General features: G+C 34.8%; 1 protein-coding gene across 1 annotated transcript in view; it reads left to right on the plus strand.

Moving 5' to 3' along the window:
- Nucleotides 1–22,185, plus strand: part of PDE3B (phosphodiesterase 3B, cGMP-inhibited) — a gene marked incomplete at its 5' end in the record, with an annotated part of 86,869 nt that overhangs the window by 42,150 nt on the left and 22,534 nt on the right. Inside the window, 2 exons of the mRNA XM_009586620.1 lie at nucleotides 21,047–21,097; nucleotides 21,967–22,185. The exon at nucleotides 21,967–22,185 is cut by the window's right edge and continues 30 nt beyond it. Coding sequence (XP_009584915.1) covers nucleotides 21,047–21,097; nucleotides 21,967–22,185 — 270 coding nt within the window. The remainder of the gene's footprint in view (nucleotides 1–21,046; nucleotides 21,098–21,966) is intronic.

Below are 22,185 nucleotides of genomic sequence, written 5' to 3' on the forward strand. Positions count from 1 at the left end.
AAAAATTTAGCAACTCAAGAGGACAAAAAGTTTATATTATTGCTACAAAGAACACCACAGCCAAGGGACATGGTGGTGGGCACTTTCTAGAAAGTATTTTCCAGCTGAAATAGTCTCCTTTTTTTTTTATGTATACAGCAGTTAATTTTTCTTCCATATCCAACATGTCAAACCGATGGAGTACATAAACTTTTTCTATAATTACTGACCAATCTTGTAGTTTCACTGAACAAATATTTCATATTTGACAGTCATTATACATAATCAGTCTAGAATAATGCCATAAGGAGGAATCACTGAATATATGCTTGAGGAGTGAGATCATCGGCCCTTAGCTATCAGCTGAAGAATAAACCAAGCATTGTGTCCTCATGCCCCCTGAAACATTCCCACAGGTTTGAAGTACTGTTTGGCTAAGGGACTTACCACTTTCCAAATTCAAGGCTTTTTATGTTACAGTTCAGCGTGAAACTGTGGTGCCATATAGATTTGGGAAACTTGAAGTATGTTTAAATTACCTAATGGCCATGCTGATATATGTCTGAAATGACAGAGCTGTGGTAAAAGGTTTTAAATGTGTTTAGTTTTTTCTGCTGCAGCAGATGAAGAATGGTTCATAATCTGCTGTTATCTGAGCTGGAGTGAAGGCAGGAGCAGCATTAGCTTCCTGTGGGCATCATCTGTGCAGTGCAGTAGCCTTAGCACATTACTGATGGGTCCAGAGAGAGCATTAAGCTACTTGAATTATTTGATTTCTGGTATCTCAGGTAGTTTGTCAGAATGGTAGCTTGAAAATAGGATACATCCTTAGACCTTTAGAAGTTTCCAATGATAACGCTGTTTGAATTTAGTGGTCAGTAGTTGTGTATAAGGTTATGACCAGCATGGATATTACAGCATGGTGCTAGCCTCAGTAATATTGGAAGCTCTGACCATTTTGAAGTAGGAAAGCTTTTCAGGAACTTCTTTGGGAAGGGCATTATTAGCCTGCTTCCAAAAAGGTTCATTCACAATGATGAGAAAGCCATAGTGTGAACCATGTGGATTTATTACTTTTATTATAAGTAATAAAAGCTTATATTACTTACTATAAGCTGTCAAGTAATTTTTTTAAAAAACTATTTTGCATCAATGCAACAAATAGTGGAAGAGAAACGGTGGAAGGAGGTATTGGAATTTTTTATTAAAATTAAGGAATTGACGATGGAGAAATCTGCCTGTAGGCTTTTTCTTCATGTTTTCATGCCACTGGAAATATCTATTGGTTGCATTTGTTTTGTGTTTTAATAGTGAGTATTTATATACTCCTTTTTTTATTTCAAAATGTAATGCCTGGTATATAAAAGCAAACAAGGCAAAAAGCTCCTATTCAAGCAGTGTATATATATCTCAGTGGTGTGTCGCTATCCCCCCAAAAGATCATAACTAAGAAATCAACTTCTATCCTACTTCTAAAGTTATTAACGTGCTCAGGTGTGGACATACAAGCAAATTATTAAAATTTTTCCACAAAATGATATGATGAAGGGAAAAAATATTGGAACTTGCTCAAAATTTTAAAAATCTGTTTGATCTCATCTGGGTCTACAGACTTGTTGCACACCAATCATAATTGTGCAGTTCATAGAATCACACAATGGTTGAGGTTGGACGGGACCTCTGGAGGTCATCTGCTCCAACTCCCCTGCTCAGGCAGGGCCACCTAGCACCAGTTGCCCAGGACCATGTCCAGATAGGAAATGACGGCCTGAATTGAATGTAGCTTTTTGGCTGGGAAAAATAATAATAGGAAAGCTATTCTTTTTGTGGATTTTTCTATAATAGACTAAAGATTTTATTCTGTTCATTATTTCTTATGAAGATGAAACATAACAAAGCTAGAAAAAATAGCAGAATTACTAAATATTTCCAATCTTTATTTTAAGAATTAATAATTTTTTGTTGTTGTTCTATTTTAGGAAGATTGTGCAACTCAAAGCATACAAAAGATACAGCTAAACATGTAGATTTTTTAAAATATGTTGGCTATTACATTGAAAAACTAGCTGATAAAATTTATTCAACTGGTTTATATTGAAATGTGACAGTGAGGCTTAAAATGTGTCATTGTAGAATAAAGTTGATTTCTGACATAATACTTTTGCCCTTCCTCAAGTTTGTAGCACTTTGATTTTCCTGCAAATATCTTTGTCGTTGTTTTAACTTCTTTAAACACACAAGTACTCACTGGGGTGGGGGGGTGGGGTGCATAAAAATAAGAATTCTTAAAAAGGAGCTTGGCATTATTATAGATAAAAAATATTGGAAAATAATTCTTTAGTCATTTTATACACTTAAGTTGTATTGTTACATGTGAATCATGTAACTTTCTTTTCACTTTTCAAGTTAAACTTCATCCTTGCTCAAATGGACTTCATTACAAAAACTGAAATCTTACTCTTTTTAAAGATTATACAAACCACATTTATATTGCATAAAAATGCATTTTCTTTTCTTTAGTTATTATACAAAATGATTATTTATGTGTTTAAACTGCCCATAAAATCAGAAGTACTGTGAGGTGGAATGGAAAATTTCATAGCTGTGCCCTGGTATGGCTGATTAAAAATGTTCCTTGGCCCTTCAAGGGCTTGTAGTATGTTAGTGTCTGACAAATGGCTTCTTTGGTTTGTTAGATGATCTCAGATGGTCACTCCTCAGCTTATACTTCATGATTCTATTACTGCTGTTACTTTGTTAAGTAAATGGCAGGCCTCAATATATGCATTTCTGTCCAGTCAGGTTCACTTGCCATTCCTGGCAAGTGTTTATACTGTCTGTATAAATAATGAAGTAATAGCATGCCTATAGGAGGTTTTTCTGAAGTCAGTTATTAGTTAGGTAAATCTTGTGTCATAAAAGTTTGTAGAGTTATTATCTATCTAAATATTTTTTAAAGGTTTTGATTGTTTTTGTTTCATTACTTAAAGGTGGCAAATGCATTTGTAAGCATTGACAGTGCACCTTGTATCAAAACATATTAAGGCTTACAAAGCTAAATTTTGGATGGTACAAGTAACAAAACTGTACTATGGCTGAGGTCGGGGATAGCTGTTGTCCTTATCTGAATCTGAGGGGTAGCTGCATGGCCTTAGCATTTCTGTGGGATATGGGAATAGAAAGATGGTGCAGTGGCAGGAGAGAGACTGCAGCTCCTTTACATCCCTTAAATGTTCCTAGGGAGGTTGCCTGGCCCTTTATCATGTCATTCAAAATTTTGACATTCTAGGTTCATGCAATAGATAGATTTAAACTGTTATATTTCATTTTTTAGAAATTAGTAGAGCAGAAAGAACAATTCCTGTAGAGGAAGAAGTGTGTTAATTCAGTAAATAGTATTGGAGGTATAATAAGTATTTTAGCTCAGTTTCCAAAGGAAGTGAAGCTTCCTTGCCCGCAGAAAGGTGCAGGAGAGTGTTTGTGCTGTCTGTATTTGCCTCTACATCTGTCCCCTCTTGCCTGCTAGCTTTTGAACCTGTTGCATCATTTAAAAAAAAATTGATATAGTAGTAGTTATTTTACTGATGATCCAGTTCCTGTAAGTTTTGGGATTGTAGGTATTAAGGATTTCATTGTAGGCTTCTGTGTGAGCTCTCTTTTTTTTTACTTGATAGAGATTACCTGTGGGAGGAAGACCTCAGAAGCATTTTAAGTGCATGGCAATTTCAGTTTAAATTTAAATTTTTGGTGTATTTTTTTGACTGTTCTCTTTTGCTTTTTTACCATACAATATTTCATTAAATTAATTTTGGGGCATTCATATTGAGTTTTTGTTTTTTTAACTTTCTCACTTTAATAGTGAGGCCCTTCCGAAAGATTTGCTAAAATTATGGGGAGCAGAGTTCCTTTCTGTAAATCTTTAACTACATTGCAGGTACCAGGTAATCAAGCAGGAGTTTCCCTTCTGCCTTGTTATCCTGAGGTTTCTAAAGATGTGGAGTTCTTTATAGTTGTCTTACTCCAGCTGCTCCTTGTCTATTCTAAACGTGTCTTGTTGAACCAAGTAGCTTGTCTGAGTAGGCGTATGACTGTTATGTACATCTTTGAAGTTACTTACATTGTTGGAATTAAAATCTACTGAACTAATTTTGATCTTATGATTTCTAATATACTACCTTATTAAACATAGTTATAATGAATCTTTTTTTATTTTTGCTACAAGTGCGAACAAATTACTAGGCTTTATGAATAATTGTATCTATTTTGGGGGGAGGGAGAAAATAAGAAGGTAGAGAGATGACTGATTAGGCATCTCCTCAGTTTTTCTAGTTTTGAAACCAAAATGTAACTTTTATACACTTATTTGGGGAAGTAACATTGGGATAGGGCTTTTAACAGAGGTATAGTTGTATTCTTCATTTTAGAATATCTTCTTCTGTAGTGACGGTTGCCAAGCAGTGATACTGTAATAATATTTTGGCAAACAACTATTCCTGCTATGCTAGGAATCAAAACAGAAAACCACCACCAAATAAGGCATATTTACATGTTTAATAATGCTTCTGTTTTGATTTTTCTATTAATGCATGTGAATTAGTGTGTGTTCTCTTTATAAACCTGGAGATAGTCTCCTACTACACTCCTACTACAGTTCTTCCAGCTAATCTGTCAAAATACAAAATGTGGACTAACGTTTTTAGCTCTAACATAATCTGACTTTTTCCTGGTGAAGAGAAGGCCCCCCAGAGATTGAAACATGTGCAGACCTTAATTTTCATATATTTTGACTATTAGTGAAAACTTGCTGTGAACAAAAGAGCATTGAAAAAATTAATTTGATACAATACAAATGTCAAAACTTACTCAGATGTGCTCAGCTTGAATCTTGCTTGCTACCTGCCAAAAAAATAACCCTGTCTGCTTTTGAGTTCATGGCTGGAGAGGATTTCTTTACAACATTCTTGAATTATTAATTTTTTTAAGAACAAAATATGTGAAACTCGGATGGTAATATTTGAAAGACGACAATAGAAATAATGTTTGTTTTAATTCTCTCACATAAGTAAGGTAAAATAATGTCACTCGTGTAAATAATTATTGACTCTTTTCTTGAATAAGTACCCTGTGATTTTTGAATGAAAGGTAGCATTGCATGAGTCTTGGGACTTAAGCAGTTATTTAAGATATCTTCCTGCAATTTAAATATTGTCATTTGGTTTCACGTTTTTAAAAAAGCTTGCTAGCTTTTAGGTGAAATTTAATTTCCCACTTATCTTGTGTAAAAGCTGATAAGAAGGAAAGATCAGGTAGTGCTGCAGCGTCCATACACTCTATTTGAATGCTGAGTTCCTTCAGGCTGTCTCATACTCTCTCAGCCCTGTTCTGAGCCCCAAGATTCAAAAATGCTTGCATAATTGGGTACTGTTTTGTGACTTATTAATTGCTCTCTTGGGTATATAGTTGCATGTGAGCCAGATTGGCTACTTTCCCAGCTTGCATCACTGGCAGCTGTTTTGCTTGAGGCAGATGGCTTGTAAGAGAAGCACCCATAAATTAGGGCATTGCTACTTTTTTCAAACTGTTCTGTGAGAGAGAACCTGATGAGATGACGTTTCAAAGTGGTTTTCTGTACACCCTGCTAAACTTCTTTGTAAGTGTCTAAATAGCATATTTTACAGTATCTCTATTTTTTAAAAGAATTTTAGGGCAGTACGGACACTACAATGTAGTCAGCATGAAAATGTTAAATTACATTAAGAACGGTTGGTGATGTTTTCTATATGAAAGAAGGTTCTGAAAAAAAGAATTCATATCGGAAAGAGGAAAGAGCCTTAATACCCTTTATATAATGAGAGTAAGAGCATTTTTAAGGGCAGTAGCTAGAAAGGAAATGGAATAGTGTACCACAGGAAAACTTCAATGGTCTACTCAAGTGGTTTAGACATATTTGTGTGTAACATTTTTCTTCTGGACTTCGTGCTCACAGTTCCCATGTAGAATTTTAATAGCTAGGCTTCTAGAAAACTACTTCTAAGGAGTAGTATGAGACTTGTGCAATTTCCCTGTAGTTAAGAATTCTATCATCGTGCTTCTCCATCCATATGTTCATTCTGTAGGTGTACACATACTACTGCTTTGGAGACTGGACAATTTCTTGCATGAGCAGGATCCATGGACACACACACACAAACCTTGCCTTTCCATGTGTCTCCACACCAGCATAAACCAAAAATCTCATCCTAGAATCGTCATTTCTTAAGACTACATAGCAATTTTAAGCGAGAGCAGTTTACTGCTTTTGCTGTCTGTACTGCTGTATTTTGTTAAAGTGAATTACTTCTGGTCTTTTCTAGTTTGTGCCTCAAAGATTCTTCTTTACTGTTGACGATGCCTGCGATCCTCCAGTGTGTTTTAAGAAGCACCTTTACTATAGAGACTGCTTCTGAAATTCATGTCTCTGTGTACATCTTTGCAATAAGGCATGCATTTGAGAAATGTGGTATTTGATTTGGACTCATACTCCAGGAAATAAAGGATTGTTAGCGGAAACATCAGTAATTTCCTCCAGTGAAGTCCTAAGCTTTCACGCTCTAGTGGCAAGTTGGGAAGGTTTCTAAATCTAACTCAGGCCCAGTTAGGACATGCTATAAAGGAGGGAAAAATTGGCTCTAAAAAAGAATTGGTCTCTAACCAAGTTTAGCTCGGAGAAAACAGTTTTTCCTTCTTCCCTGGGGAAACAATCCTCTTAAGTTGAGCTGTGTCAGAGCTTTTGATCTACAATATTGGTCCAAGCTGCCTTTGTACGTGGACTACTGTTAAATCTCTGTGTTTCATTGCCTTCTTGCCTTACTGTGAAGAAGTACTTGGGAGCAGCTCTGCTTTACAAACTGGCCACAGAACCAAAGTCTGCCTGTCTTTATCATGCTGTTATTTATAAATTGCTTTTTCGTTGTTAAAACATTTAAATAGTTTAGCCTTTGTGGTTATGACAGGTGTCTGTTGATTTCCCCCCTCCCTCCCAATATTTTTAATTTTCTTGAAATACTGGATTTGTTCATTTTACTACTGAGAGGAAATGCTGAAATGTAATGGTGGTCTTCCTGCCTCCTGTTATATAATTCGTCTTTGTATGTGCAAAAGATTCTGTAGGTATGTGCATATTCTTTTCAAGGAGAGAAGGAAGTCGAATCTGAAGATAGATGTGAACTATCTCTTGCTGTAAGTGTTCAAATCAGAATTATTTTTAAAAATAACATTAATTTTGGGTGGATGGGTTTGCTGTGCTCCCACATACTCCATAAAGATGAGGTGATTTAGAGCACTCCTAGTTAGCCTGCATATGACGTAATCTAGAGCAAATATTTAAAACATTCATTCACACACACTCTCTTTCAACTAAAATTAGCTTCTGTGAAAAGACCCAGACATTATCATAAAAATAGGCTCTAGAGTAAACTAGTTGGTAGTTATGGGATGGGTGGAGAAATTAATAAAATCTATTCTGTCCTATGTAAGTAAAGAATAAAAATAGTCCCTTTGGGCCTAATATTTCATAACTTTGCCTGTGTGTATCCTGTTTTATCTTCTGCTGTTAAAACTTAAGTTGCTGCTCTTACTTCTGCCGGGTTAAAAGATACTTTCAGCAATTGGTGGCATAATTGAAGCACAGGAAACACAGGCAACTGTCATCACAGAGCTCCAAAGTACGAAGAGTATCCTCCCTGTTTGTATTAACCTAGAGTTAGTAATAGGTCTTTAATGACCGTTATAATTTCTGACTGATACCTGCGTAACTGTCTTCATTGACCAAGAAAGCACCACTGCATAGGTAGACCTGGAAAGATTCAAATCATAATGCTTTGAAGGAGAGAGGGGGTTGAAATAAAGGCAAATTGTTGTGTGGGTTTTTTTTTTTTCTTGTAAAAATGTGAAAGCAGAAAAAAAAAAAACAGCAAAGGCTGTTGGCAATTTTCAGGTGAGTTGGGTTTGCTTTTTGTTTGTTTGTTTGTTTGTTTTCTAAGTCTGTCTTCCTCAAAATTTGAGACAGATTTTTGGTTTGTTTGTTTGTTTTTCCTGCCATCTACTTCCTACTGACAGATCTCTGGGTCAGAATCCCAGGTAATATGTATTGCAATTAACCTATGTCTTGCTGATCTAATTGCCCTTGTAGGCCAGCTGACTGTCCTTGACAGAAACAAATACAAAAAGTTAGACAATATGAACAGACAGATTGAGGAGAGAGGATTAAAAAAAAAAAATTAAAAAAAAAAAGGAAAGGCAAAAAAGAAGAAATCATTCCTTCTTTCCATATATTTCAGACAAGGTTCTGTCAATCTGGTTTTGGATTTCTGAGTTTATGGCTGCCTGACTTTTAATCTTTTGTTTGAAACATTGGATCTGTAAAGTATCTTTATTTTCAATAGCATCCATGACATGTAATTAGATCATCTGGCAGCAGGCTTAAAACAAGCCAAAGGAGGTATAAGTGTGAGTTTTCCTCACACTTGAGGGATCCCAGTTTGTGTAGCTCCTCAGAGTAGAAGCTGCTCCACATCTTTAGTTTCTCTTATTAGCCTGTCCTTTTTTATTTCTTCTATACTTATATATCAACATGCAGCACTCAGACTGTGGGTGTAGCATGGATTTAGGCAGTGAGGCTGTTTTTTCTGTATTGTTTGATGTTCCTTTTCTAATATCTCATTTAACATCTTTGAGAATTGGGCTGATGCAAATGACTTCAAGATCTCTTTCCTGCTTGCTATTGATGTAATATGAGCCCAGCTTTCTATATAAATAGTTTAAAATTTATTTTTGTTCTCAGCATTTACTCATTAGTTAGTACTGAATTTCAGCAATGTCTTATTGCCTATCTACTTGCTATATTAAGATCTTTTGATGTTTTTTCACAATCATCTCTATGTCTGACTATCCTCAGGAATTTTGTGTCATCAGTGCATGTTGACACTTCAGACTTCTATTGCCTTTTCAATTCATTTTGAGTGGGTTGATTAAGATAGATCCCAGCTTGAATCTTTGAGGAAGTTTCTATTGGCAATTTTTTTCTTTTTGTGAACTTTCTACTCTTATTCTTTACTTCCCATGTAAATATGATTTCTTCAGGAGCATTAAGGGGAGACCGTGTCAAAGTTTTTTGGATGGTTGGTTTTTTGTTTGTTTGTTTTGGTGTTGTTTTGTTTGTTTTGTTTTGTTTTTTAAATCAAAGTACACCAGCTGACTGGTTCACTTTTATTGGTGTGTGCACTCTGTTTCAAAGAGTCCAGAAGATTTGTTGGGCATGGTATCCGTGTGTGAAAATCCTACTGATTTTTGTTAATGTTTCATTTAAGTGGTGCATCTATAAATTAATTTTGTGGGGTTTCTTTTTTTTTTCCCTAGTTTTTGTCCATTTCCTCTGACAGTTTCCCCACATTCTTCTGGATCCCTTGAAAAGCTGATTTAGAGATGCTATTTTCTAGTCCTGTGGCATAAGACACAACTTGTGATTGGTTATACCACATTGTACAGATTTTATTCCTTTGAAGGTTACTGTAATAAAATCTTATCTTTCATGTGTTGGATCAGGCATGATTAAATATTTAATTATTTATTTTGACCAGTCTATCTCCTAGTTTAGTTAGTATGTGCTTTACAAGGGTATTTGATTAATGTATACATTTTGAATGTCATAAGTAAACTGATACATTAAAAATACTTAAATACAGAAAAAATTCTAATTGCTACATTTCAGTGTAATGATTGTAATTAAATACTGTAGAAGATACTTGTTATATTGTATTAGTTTTAGAATGAAATCTATAATTCCTGTAATGGAAACATCCTTTGTTTTTAAAGCATAAGGTGTATAGCTTTAAGTTAAAAAAAAAAAACCAAACAGAAATAACTATACAACTATATGCCTTTTTCATAAAGATTATGAAGAGGGTTTTTAAAATGGAATAGCCAATTACAGTGGTCTGATAGTGTTGTAAAAGCTTTTCTGCTTGCCTCTTTGGGACAGTATTTTTCTAGTCAGGTATTGCTGGGAATCTTGACATCCCATAGTTTTTCTATCGTTAGTGTTAGTTTTAAATTCTAAGTATTTTCTCCCTTTCTGCTTTTTAAAAAAAAAAAAAATCAAAACATATGCAATTCCTAGGAGATGCTAGTTGAGTTGAATTTGTTGATAAGAACATAGAATTAGTCACAGATGAGTGTAGGCTTTTTTTTTTTAAGTTCATCTCATTAATAGCTATTTTGAAAACATAGTCTGAAAGAGACTTCATAGCAAACACATTAAAGGCTACTAGAAAAAGGCTGAGAAATGAAAAAATTAGTGGTGTTCCCCAAGGAAAAGTTACTTTGCATGCATTTATAATATTTAATGGATTTATTGGTCATACTACACTGCAACTTTATTGTAAATAATACTTGGTCCCAAATGGCAAATGATATTCTCACTGCCAATGTTGTTCTCTGTAGGCATTTATGTAACTTTCACTGTTGTGATGATTTTGCTAAAAATGTCTTGCAGTTTAAAAGAACATCCCAATACTTTTCTGCTTGCATAGAAAAAGCTGGCAAGCTATTCTTACTATCTTACAATCACTGGAAGACGCTTGACACATCTTGACCTCCTCCTTTCATATTAGTTTCTCCGTCTGAGTCATGCTACCGAAATGAAAGAAAAAAAATAATTGTGTTAAGTCTGGGTATTTTTAAGATCAACTCAAGCTGATAAATCGCAAGGTTTGATTTTTTTTTGGGGGGGGAGGTATCAATTTCATTCATCAAAACTGTAGGAAAACCTATTATAGAAACAAAAGTCAGTCAGTTAAATACAATAAGGAACAAGTCAACTTCACTATTTTTCACAATTCTCTTTTGAGCTAGAATTTCGTATGGCTGTATTCAGAAACCTTTGCAATCAGAATGTTTTATGTAACTGTAGCTTGTGCTCTATGAACAGTGTAGCAAAGTGGCTTAGAGAGTAAGTCAAAACACTGGAGTGAAAACAGGCTTTTGGATATGATTTTCCATTACCTTTGCGTATAGTAGGTTATACAGTTATGCCTTCAAGTTTGGGAGAGTCCTGTAATAGTTTGAACAGCAAAATGGAACATAATTTATGAAAAGGTCGATGAAGAAAAGCATCTGTAGTTTTGGAGATGTTGACTGTGGGGCAAAGATGATTTTTCTTTCCTGGAAGTGTACCTTTAGTTACCGTATTAGCAGAGTGTGAAATTCAGCTTACATCTACATAAAGTGAATCAACTTCAGGAGGATGTGCTATTAAATGTTATAAAAAAACATAGCATTTCACAACAACTTCTGGAGTTTTAGGGTGTTGGGGATTCTTTTTCCCTCTTTTAACTGAAATCTGAGCTTGTTCATCCCTCAATCTTTTCATAGAGAACTTTTTCACAACAGTATTAGTAACTGGTAACAACTACCAGAGGTGTCTGACTGCATACTCTCTTCCTAGACGGATTAGTTTATCACAAGGCAAGGTGGAATGGTGTATGTGGCCCTCCCCATGCTGCTAGTGGTGATTCCTTTGTTCACTTTGCACATGCAAGATAAGCCTGACATAAACAGCTATCTATGCAAGACTTGCTGTTAGGGGGACAAAGTGGATTCTCCCCAAGGAATTTTATTTAAGATAGTCATGATCTAATGTTACAACAAGTGGGAAGGCATCATTGTTCTTTCTTTTTCATTTAGAACAGCATCACAACATTACTACATGGAAAAAAATCTTCTACGTTCTTTCAAATCTGTTGTTTGAGGTTTTTTTCAGCTGCTTACGAAGCTGCCAACTAAAGTACTACTTAACATGAATACATTAGAGAAAAGTAAATTGGCACTTTCTGTAGAATGCAGCAATTTGCATTCCCTTGTTCTTCTCTGTTTCTGACAGCAATCTGTATTACATTCTTCAGAGTTTCAATATTTTTTCCCCCAAGAGATCTCATCTTGTATTTCCTGGCACTTCAACCAAAAACTGGTCCATTAAGATTTTTTTTTTTAATACTGATTTAACTTTCACTAACACAATTGCTCTCGTAATCAGACTCATAATTATACTCTCTCATCTGTTTTTAAATTATTGCTTTTAATTCTTTAGCTTGAGCAACTGAGAATTTAGTTAGTTCAATCCCCAAGTATAACTTCTAACCACAGCACTGCAGCAATATTTGCTTTCCTTTATGACATAATAACTTCTTTGGCTTCTTGACCATTTTCTTTCAGCTTACTTCCCTAACTTCAGTCCCTGTAATGTTTCTTTTTGGGTCATCATCAAGTTGTTGAAAGAAAACAACACTGATTTGTGTAAAGCTTGTACTTTGTGGCAATTTTGTAAATAAAAATCCTTAAGACAACAATTAATGCGATCAAATAAAAAAGTGGCAGTGTTTAGTGCATTAGAGGTTTTGTTACTCTGAAGGTGCTGTGTCTCTGAATGAACTAGCCTGGGGGATTTGAAAATACAGCCTCGTAGTCTGAAAAAAATTGTGTCTTGTGCCTGAAGTTAGCTGGAGAACAACTATAAGCTTTTGCAAAAAACAAATCGTTCAGTGGGTAGACTGCATGGAAACATTACTGATTGTTTGCTTCCTCACTGTACGAATTCGGCGTTGACAGATTCAGAATGAAAGGGAACTTTGCATAATCTGTATTTAACTTGTGAAATGCCTTTGTGTGTGATATTGGATATGTCAGAAGTTTACGTGGACTCTGAAAAGATGATCAGAGAAATGCAAAGGTGAAAAATCTATTGACCTTTGTAGCATACAACATATGGCTCCTTGAGCTGTGTTGCTGAGGCTGAAAGAATATTCTGAGAATTAGCACTGCTTACTCAAGAATGTTCTTATCTTGAGGTGGCTGCTGTTGTCAGTGGCAAGATACTAGACTAGATGATCATTTGGTATAATTCTTTTGATGTGAACCATTCTCACATTCATGTTCATTTTTAGTTGTACCGCTTAATTTTATGCTGCTTGTTTTAGAGGGGGATGTGGGGAGAGAGGAGAAATGTAAGTATTTTCATAAGATTTTAAAGAGAAAGTTGTGATAAAAATCTTTGTGAAAAATTCAGTATCTCCTTTTCTTCAGCTTAGTGCTGAAAAAGAAAACTTGTGGTCATATGAAATAGTTTCTCTTTGCTGAAAAGAAAAAGATCTGAGATTCATTCCTATATGTCTGGTGTAATAGGTGGAAAGAAACCACTTGATTTAAAAATTTTAAGTCAATAGAGGGGGAAATCCGTTCATCTCTAGTAAGTGTTTTTAGTTACTGTGTTAAGAATATATCAGCATATAGTAAAATGCTTCAGCATAAGACTTGTGCACATCCTTCTATTGCAGAAAGATAAAATTTAAGGTTGTGCTCTCTATCTGTTCCAACATGATACATTAACAGTGTGTCAACACAGCAGTAAAGGCTTTTGCTATGTATAATTGTAAAATAATGCCAATAGGTAAATATGAAAAGGATGTTTTCGGAGCAATTTCTACATTTTGCTTTTTGTAAAGTAAACACAACTTTAAAAAACGGTTTTAGATGACAGTAAAAAAAGTACAGAATGCCAGAATACCAAAGCAACTGTACCAGATCAGAGCAATAATCCACCTGGCACTATTTCTTTTCTTTGATGGTGATCAGAACCACATGCTCTAAAGGAAAATGCTTATAATGGGCAATTAAAGGATCTGCACATAGCAGGTTTTTTTCCTCTGCCCTCCCTCCCCCAGTTGCCATAAATTACTGGTTGGCCTTTACTCTGACATGCAAGTCTGACAAAACCTAGAAGGAACAGGAAATGACCTAAGTGTGGTTTTAGCCGGTTTTTTTTCATTACCTACAGAAGAAGAAAAAAAAAAACCCTACTTTCATTTGATAGACAAAACACCTTTTAGAACCTTTTTGAAACATTTGAAGATCTTGAAAAATATTAAAAGGAAGATCGGAGCAAACGTATAACAAGCAACAAGAAAACGGAAAACTTTCTACAGCAGACAAAGTAGAAGCTGACCTGCTGATACTCCTGGTTACAAAAGCAGAAGTAGCATGTCTTTAAAAACAAACAAATGAAACAAACACATAAAAAAGAAACAAAAACCCAACCAAACAAAAAAAAAATTTTCTGCTTGCAGGGAGTAATACTAACTTTAAGAATAAGCCTGCTGAAGGCTTATTTGAAACTAGCATAACAGTGGAGCATTTTGCTCTGTTTTTATATCTGTGCTGAGCACAAAGTTACTGAAAACAGAAACTAAACACGTGAAGACTCTAAAGTGACTTGTTAAAGTTTACTTAGGTGCAGCTCTTGTCGAAGATTTGTATTTGCAGGGAAGATCAGAATACTGTGGAGTCTGGTGAAAACATTATGGTGGCCAGACGCCTGTATGTTCCAGTGTTGTTCTTGTGTGTCCAGTCAAATATGTTGCAGGTACTATTTAATGTATAGAATAGTATTTACTAAAGCAATTAAGTAGAAGTAAGTCTCTTTCAATTGAAGGAAGATTTTAGACTTCTTAAAGAAGTGAAGATAATGCCTTTTATGAAAAAGTTCAGTAGAGTCAACGACAGAGTCTAGGATAGGGGGTATGGCTGTTTCCTTCAGTACATGTATCCAAACCTCAGAACCATGAAAGCACTCAGCTACAGTCTTTGAGCAGAAACTGTCTGCAGACTTCACAACCTATTAGCCATTTTACAACCTTGGATAAATAAATTGTATAGAGTCAGGAAGTGATAAGTATTAGGATTCCAAAAATATCCTATTTTTTTCTGGTCCCATTTATTTTCATGGGAAGGTTTAGTGGGTGGAGAAGTATCATCATGACTTTAAATGCCTTAAGTATCATATTGAGTGCTTTTCGAAGTGCTGTATTTTGTCTTGATTGCAATAATCTACTCAAGTGGCTATTGTTTTGGCCTGCAAGATTTCACAACAGAACGTTGTCTGTGTTATCTAAATAATGCTACCTCTACTTTGACAGAGTTGTTCTTTGGTTGCATCACCTTTAGTCTTATATTGAATACAACTTAACTACTTAATAACATACTGTTTTTCAAAATCTGCCTTTTCTACAGAGAGGGAAAAAATCCTAATAAATAAATAAATAAAACAAGACTTCTAGGTTGTATACTGCTGTGTTTGGTTTTCTATCATTAAATTGCATGGGTTTAAAAAGCTAATTGATTGTAAGCTGTTACAAAAGACTAATTTAGAAATAAAAGCAATTAATGTAGCATCAGTCTTGTTTGAAAGGCAGTCATGAAAAGAAATGGATCATGTAATGTAACCTTTTTCATATTTTACAATAAATTAGTTTCTCATCTGGTTGTAGAATTTTGCTTTTGAATGAGGTGATTTTTTACAGAGTTGATTTCTGAATCAAGTTGCTATGGTATTGGTTTCATTGTTTAGTTAATTCATAGCTTGGTTGCTATGGAAATACTTATTTACGGAGCTAATGCCTAATGGTGTCAAACAGATGCTACTAGCAACTAGGAATCTTTTATATTTGATCAATGAAACAATCGGTTAGAAGTAGAAACGCATTTTTGTACTCATTTTTTTCTCCATTAGAATTTTGGAGCACAGAACGTGAATGCGTGGTGTCAAATAGGACAAGTTTTATTTTCTTAACAAGCATTAAAGCACATGCAGAATCTCTCAGATAGTGTCACCATTGAAACTAAAACTTCCCACTTACCTACTTCAGGCAATCGAACAGCAAAGTTACAAATCTTAACATTGTATGTGGCCTTAGATGGTGTGCACATTTCAGCTTAAGGTATGGAGCATATGTATTAGATACATTCTAGTTTTAAAATTGATTTTTAGATTTCTAAGCTCTGGAACATTTTTTGTAGCCATGTATTTTAAATCTCTGCATAAGTATGAATATTGTCCTTAATATAACTTTGCACAAACACAAGTAATTCTCGCGTAGCTAAGATGATATGGTTTTGTATTTTGTAAGTTAAATTATTCTGAAAATATCATTGTACTGTTATCTAGCCAAATATAGTTTGAGCTGAGCATTGAAGTTTTAAAAAAAATTGTTTAAAAATGCTTTTTATAGTATTTTTAGCGGTTTGTAACTTGAGAAAAGTAAAACCCATAGGCTTTTATTGCACTTAAACCTTTAGAAGTTTAAAATACTCCTCAAACATGACTTCAGCCAAATGGAGCTGTGGTACTCATGCAAAGAAGATCCAAAAGAACTCCACCCTCCAAGGTATCAACTCGCTTCTGAAAGACACATCTGTTACAGGCCCTGGAAACACTGGCTGCGCCGTGATAAGATAACTTTTTATATAGAAAAATCATTAAAAACAAAACAAAAAACTCCGAAGCCCTGCTGGTTTTCATTGACTGTCTTCTCCCATTTCTCATCTGTTTTTACTTTATTTAGACTATAAGCTTCTCAGATGAGCGCTTTTTTCCTTTTTCTTTCTGAAAATTAATACTGCTTGTTCCTGTTGCTGTTTGACCTATAAGCTGTATTAAGGAAGGCCTTTATTACTGTTACCTTGTGTAGGTTTTTAAACAAATGTTTCTGATGTTGCTAACAACAAGTGCTTTGCAAAAGCACATCCTTAAGTTTTGGTAATCTTGGGTTGATATTCAACAATCTGGGCCTTCGCCTCTTTTTTTTTTTTTTTCTGGTTAATAGATGGATTAAAAACGGTGTCAGATAAGTTGTGTTTTAACTGCATGGTAATTCCTCTGGAGTATATGGAAATACTGTTTTCATTGTTTGAGAGAATATAAACAAAGGGTAATATCTGATGCCTACTGTCAATTTTCCTGCATATTTCCATTAAGTGATATGTATTTAAAGTCTCCTTAGATTTGACTAAACATCCATAGAACTGAATATAGTGTTCATTCTTGAGAATGGCAACTCTGTGGAGAATTTGTTGAGCTTTAACAACTTTTTTAGCCTTTAAAAAAGTGCATTTCCAGTGATGTAAATTCCCTCTGTTGATACTCTTAGCCTGTTTTGAGTGACATGTTTCAGTTTGACCTAAACCCATCACTGGCTGATGGTGGCCAAATCAGAAAAGGTCACTTGTACTTAAAGAGTTTTTGTAAGCTGGCTTGTCTTCTTTTAACTGTGTTGAAATTTATTTCATAGGCTAAGTAGATTCAATTATTATAGTTAAACATAATACAGTCCCTGACTGTTAAAGAACAAGGCATAGCATTGTGTTATGCGTGGGGTTTTGTTTTGTTTTCTATTAACTGTCCTTCAAAACCCTGATCAGCTTGACAGGCAATTATATAAAACCAAGAAAGTGTGATAATTGCTCTTTGGATGGACTGGGAGACTCTGGGGTTAGAGTCAGGCTGATATGAGAACTTCTCCTCCAAGCTGACTGGTAATTTGGTATACATGGTTATGGCGGGAGGGATATAAATTTCTCACCTTTCAGAAGTTCATCTGCAATATCAGAGCCCACTGCAGTTTTATTTTCAGAGGAGCTCCCAGATGTGTGATTGCTGTGATGTTGGCACTGACAACGCATGCTCAAAAGCCAAAGTGTGTGAGTTGCTAACCAGAGGTTTAAGTTGTAGCTTGGAACTTCTATGACTCAAGTCCCTTCTAAATCAGGTGTTTCTTGTTGGAGGAGGTGAGGAAGAATGTTATGTGCAATGGATTACAAAATCTTAGTATTACAGAGTACAGATCTTTCTGCAACAAGTCTTACGGTTGCAAAATCAAAAATTGCTGAGGCTCTGCCTAAGACCTATTTTAAGGTCTGTTCACATTAAGTCAAAATAAACTGCACCCTTTTTACTCCTGTTGTAAGATTAATGCAACTCTGGGAATACTTTTTAACTTTTGTTGATGATCCATGGTAATTAATTAAAGTTTTCACTGCCAAACTCTCAACAAAAATAATACCAAAAATGCTGCTTTTTTAATATTTCAGATTTAACTCGCAAGGCATGGAGTTAGGCTAATTAAACTAAGTCTGTTAACAGAGAAGTTTTTGTAAAGAAGCAGAATTTATCAGCTGTTAACCTTTAAAACTGTCACCCCCCCTTGTCCCTCAAACCATTTCAATTCTGCAGAAGGTCTGTTTAAGGAATATGCTGCTGGTTTCTGTTCCTTTCTCCTGAAATTCTTTTTGTGGGGGAGGCTTTCTGGATTTGAGTGCCATCTTGTGGTGTGTTGTAAGCACCTAAGAAAAGGTAATAACCCCGCTTTCATTATTAACCTGTAAGAACTTGGTTAATGTAGAGATGTACCAAGTTGTATTTACCATGGAAAAATATTCATTGTATAGCGATCTGCATTTTTTCCATTGTGCTTAGTAGAAGAGATTGCTACTTTATACCTAAAATTTTCATCAGCTCATTTTAATTACTTCAATGTGTGGCACATGGAATGAGCCCTGAAAATTTTACAGCTAATATAGACTGTGGTAGCCTGCTAGCTGTGTTAGTATAATACACCTGTCTTTTCTCAGGAGATATGACTTCTCATTAGTGGTGATATATAGTGAATTAAAAAAAATAATCTGTTAGCAACATACAGGTAAACTTAAGTTCTGTTTATTTCAAAACTGTTTTAGTTTCTTTGGAAGAAGCTTAAATCTTCTGGTTTAAATGACAACAGAAAATTTTCAATCATGAATCCAAGCTGTGAAATTTTTTTTTAAATAAAATTGTGTATAAAATAGTGCCCTGCCATTTAAAATATCAAACCATTATTTGCATTGGAAGTAGATTTTTGCACGAGCTGCGCACATTATTTTACCTTGTGTATGCTGGGTGAGTATGGGACACAAGATACAGCAGTAATGCTTTCCATTGAATATTTCCTGCCTTTGCAACTTTGAACCTATTTCTTTGCTATAGCAGGGCTAAAGCCAAAAGGAAGGTTTTGCACTTTTTTAGTGGTATAGATTGACCCCCAAAATTATAACAGTGTAGCTTATGTGAGCACACGTCTGTGTACATACATGTACACAAAAGCTCCCAATGGCTTAAAGGATGAATAAAGGAGGTTGCATCAGTAAAAGTAGTTGCAGTTAAAGGTTTGGTACAGAAATGTTCTGGAGTTAGCAAGAGCATGGGTTATTTTATTAAGATCTCATTTACGACAAATAAATAAAATTAGCTAACATTTCACATATTTAAAAGAAAAATAAAGTATTAGAAGAGCTGGGGGAAGGGAGACTCTTTTTTGTGTCCCCTAATGGAGGTTGCAAGATTGCAAGCAAGCTGACGCAACTTCGTGGACCATTAGTATCAAAGGTTGCTGATACAACTAACAAAACTCATGTGGACATCTGATCTTTGTTGCTGGTTGAGTCAAAAGTCAATGAAGCAGATTAATGCAGTCTCTGCGTCCGAGCTTAGGAGGACAGAATGAAACCAAAAGATTTACCTATGTTTGATACAGTAAATAAATGCCAACCTGGAAAGAGAAACCTGAGAATGAAGAAAAACAAAAGAACCCAACCTGCCCAGATGGACAACTCATTCTAGTTTGTTACGGAAGAAAAACCCCTTCATCTTACAATGATTATGCTAAAACCAAATGCATCACACAAAATGGGTATGGCCAAATAATGTTGGTCTTATTATCTTAATGCTTGTCACTGACAGGCTAACAGTCATCTCATATGCTTAGTTTTTTAAAAAAAAAAGAAAACACGAATGAGGAGATGGTAGCTGGATTAATCACCAAAAAACCTCAAAATCTTAAATTCTTAATTCTTGATTTAGAACTGCTTGCTTTACACAATATGACTTTCTGATATAGCACAACTTACTTCCAGTTTAAGCACATGCTTAATGATAGATCTTTTCACTTTTCATAGCAAGTCATAACTATTAACTTTAAACATGGTTTAAGGGTATCTCTATGAAGACAACAGAAGAGAAAAAGAGTCTTTGAGTGCTGCCCTTGCCTGGGTACTGCTGACATGTCAGCCTGTGTTTCTTTATCAACACTTTCTGCACCTTCTGCTGGACAAGTGCCAGCCTGGAACATTGTGTTTTCTCCATGAAAGAGTTGTTAGTCTTAGAGGAACAAAACCAAACATAGTTCTCATCTATAAAAATAAGCAGAAAAACTTACAGGACTGCAGAATATGAACTACCAAGTGGGGTATTGGCACTTTATTTGTGCTCTGTAGCTACGGAAAAGAGGAAAAAAAGGCTTATCTTTGTATTTGTTTAATTTGTGAATGCATGTTGTGCAAATGAATTCATTTATCAGAGAATAATTAGAACCCGTCAAGAAGTCACGAAGACTGAACACTTTTGAAACAAAACAGACATCTGAATTTCATTTCTTGTATGTTGTTTTTATTTTTTGTCAGTATAGAAGAAAAATTAAGTGAGTGCTGTTGACGTACTTGAAGCTGATAGTATCTTCAGATTGTGTTGCTGACGTTCTTGTGTGGGTTTGGTGGGTTTTGTGAAGTTATTCAGAACATGCAGATTTGTAACCATATTCAAGCAAAACCTAACAAAACCTCCTGCAAGAAAATGCTTTTAAAATTACTGATTTTTTAACCTGAGATATTGGGGAGCTTTTTGCCTTTTTTAAAAATAAGTTATGTTAATGTAGTGCTTTCTGCACTGCATTTATAAAATTGCTACTGTTTGAATGGGTCTGGAAAGAAAAAAATTATAAAATATATTGGAGGTTTGCTTTTATAAGTTGAAGTAAATAGAAGCAGGAAAGCACTGTCACCACCTAATTTAGTGTACGTGTTACATGATTTATAAAAAATCCAGGAATATTGAAATAAAGCCATATAATTATTCTGTCATCAAGATATCTCTGTTGCATGCAATATCTTCAAACTCTTCTTTAGGACTTTTACTGGGGTAACATTAATGAGAAAATGGCCTAAGTTACATATAAAAACATGAAGGGATAAGCATTTTATATTACATCACATAATCAAGATTTATTCCATTGTTGTTTTTAGCATTAGCATATCATCTATTACTCTTCTTTTTTCTTTTTCCTTTTTTCTTTTTTTTTTCTTTTTTTTTTGTTTTTGTTTGTTTTCTTTACAGATGATACTTTGGGATTGGGATTTGAAGCAATGGTACAAGCCCTATTACCAGGTCAGTGTATTATGAATCTAATTATTCTTTTGTGAAATGTGATTGAGTACAGAGTTCACTGTAAACTGTCAGATTTCAGTTTTTCTGTTGATGTTTTATTTATCTAGGTTGTCCTAGTACATTCTAGCTCTATGTAGCAGAGGCTTGATATTTAGCAGTTCTGACCAAGTTGACAGGAATCTACTTTCTGTGGTGTATATAAGAACAGTCTCAAACCTAACTAAGATGGGAGTGGTTTTCTTGAATTATCCATTAGCATAAGGTTAGGGAGTGATTCCCCAGCAATGTCATCAAACTCAGGTCTACCAAGTTCTTACCTTTTTTCTTGATTGCTTGTTTCTCCACCTCTCTCTTGTATCAGCGGTGGCATCTAATCAGCTCCTGCTGTTCCTGTTCAGAGAATTATGCCAAATAAAATCTGACCACTTTTTTGACAGAATTGTTAGGATTTGTTTCGGTTGAATCAGAGTTAATAAAAGCAATGAGGCTGTGGAAATTGCACCTCTATAAGGGGCTTATGACAGTTCTGTTGATATTATTGGAAGAGATAAAATACTAAGTTTAATTCTGAGAAAAAGTAATGAAAAAATTGAGATTAAAAAAATTGGCACCATATTTTTATTTTAAATAGAGAAAAATAAACTGAAAGCTAATGTTGAATTCTGAAATATTTTTTTATTGTGTGAAAAAAACACAAAAATTGGTATCTGAATATGTCTATATGGATATATTTTCTTTAAAAGAAAAATAAATTGCATTGTTTTTTTGATTTTTTTAAGTTTGCAATGGATAAGATGCTTATTTAAAACTTAGAATACTGTGAAATGTTTTGACACGTTAATAGTTTGCAACTTTTCCATCTATTCTAGAATGCTGGCAGTGGAAATGGAGTTGATCTTCCAGTACTAAATGAGGCTCGGAGCATGCTAACAGACCTCTTAACTGACCCATCCCTTCCACCACAAGTGATTTCTTCCCTTCGAAGCATTAATAGTTTGATTGGTGCTTTCTCAGGCACATGCAGGCCAAAGGCTAGTCCATTCACACCATTTCCTGGTTTCTTCCCGTGTTCTGAAATGGAGGATCCT

This window comes from Fulmarus glacialis, unplaced genomic scaffold (assembly GCF_000690835.1).
Source record: "Fulmarus glacialis isolate BGI_N327 unplaced genomic scaffold, ASM69083v1 scaffold24841, whole genome shotgun sequence".
Taxonomy (NCBI): Eukaryota; Metazoa; Chordata; class Aves; order Procellariiformes; family Procellariidae; genus Fulmarus; species Fulmarus glacialis.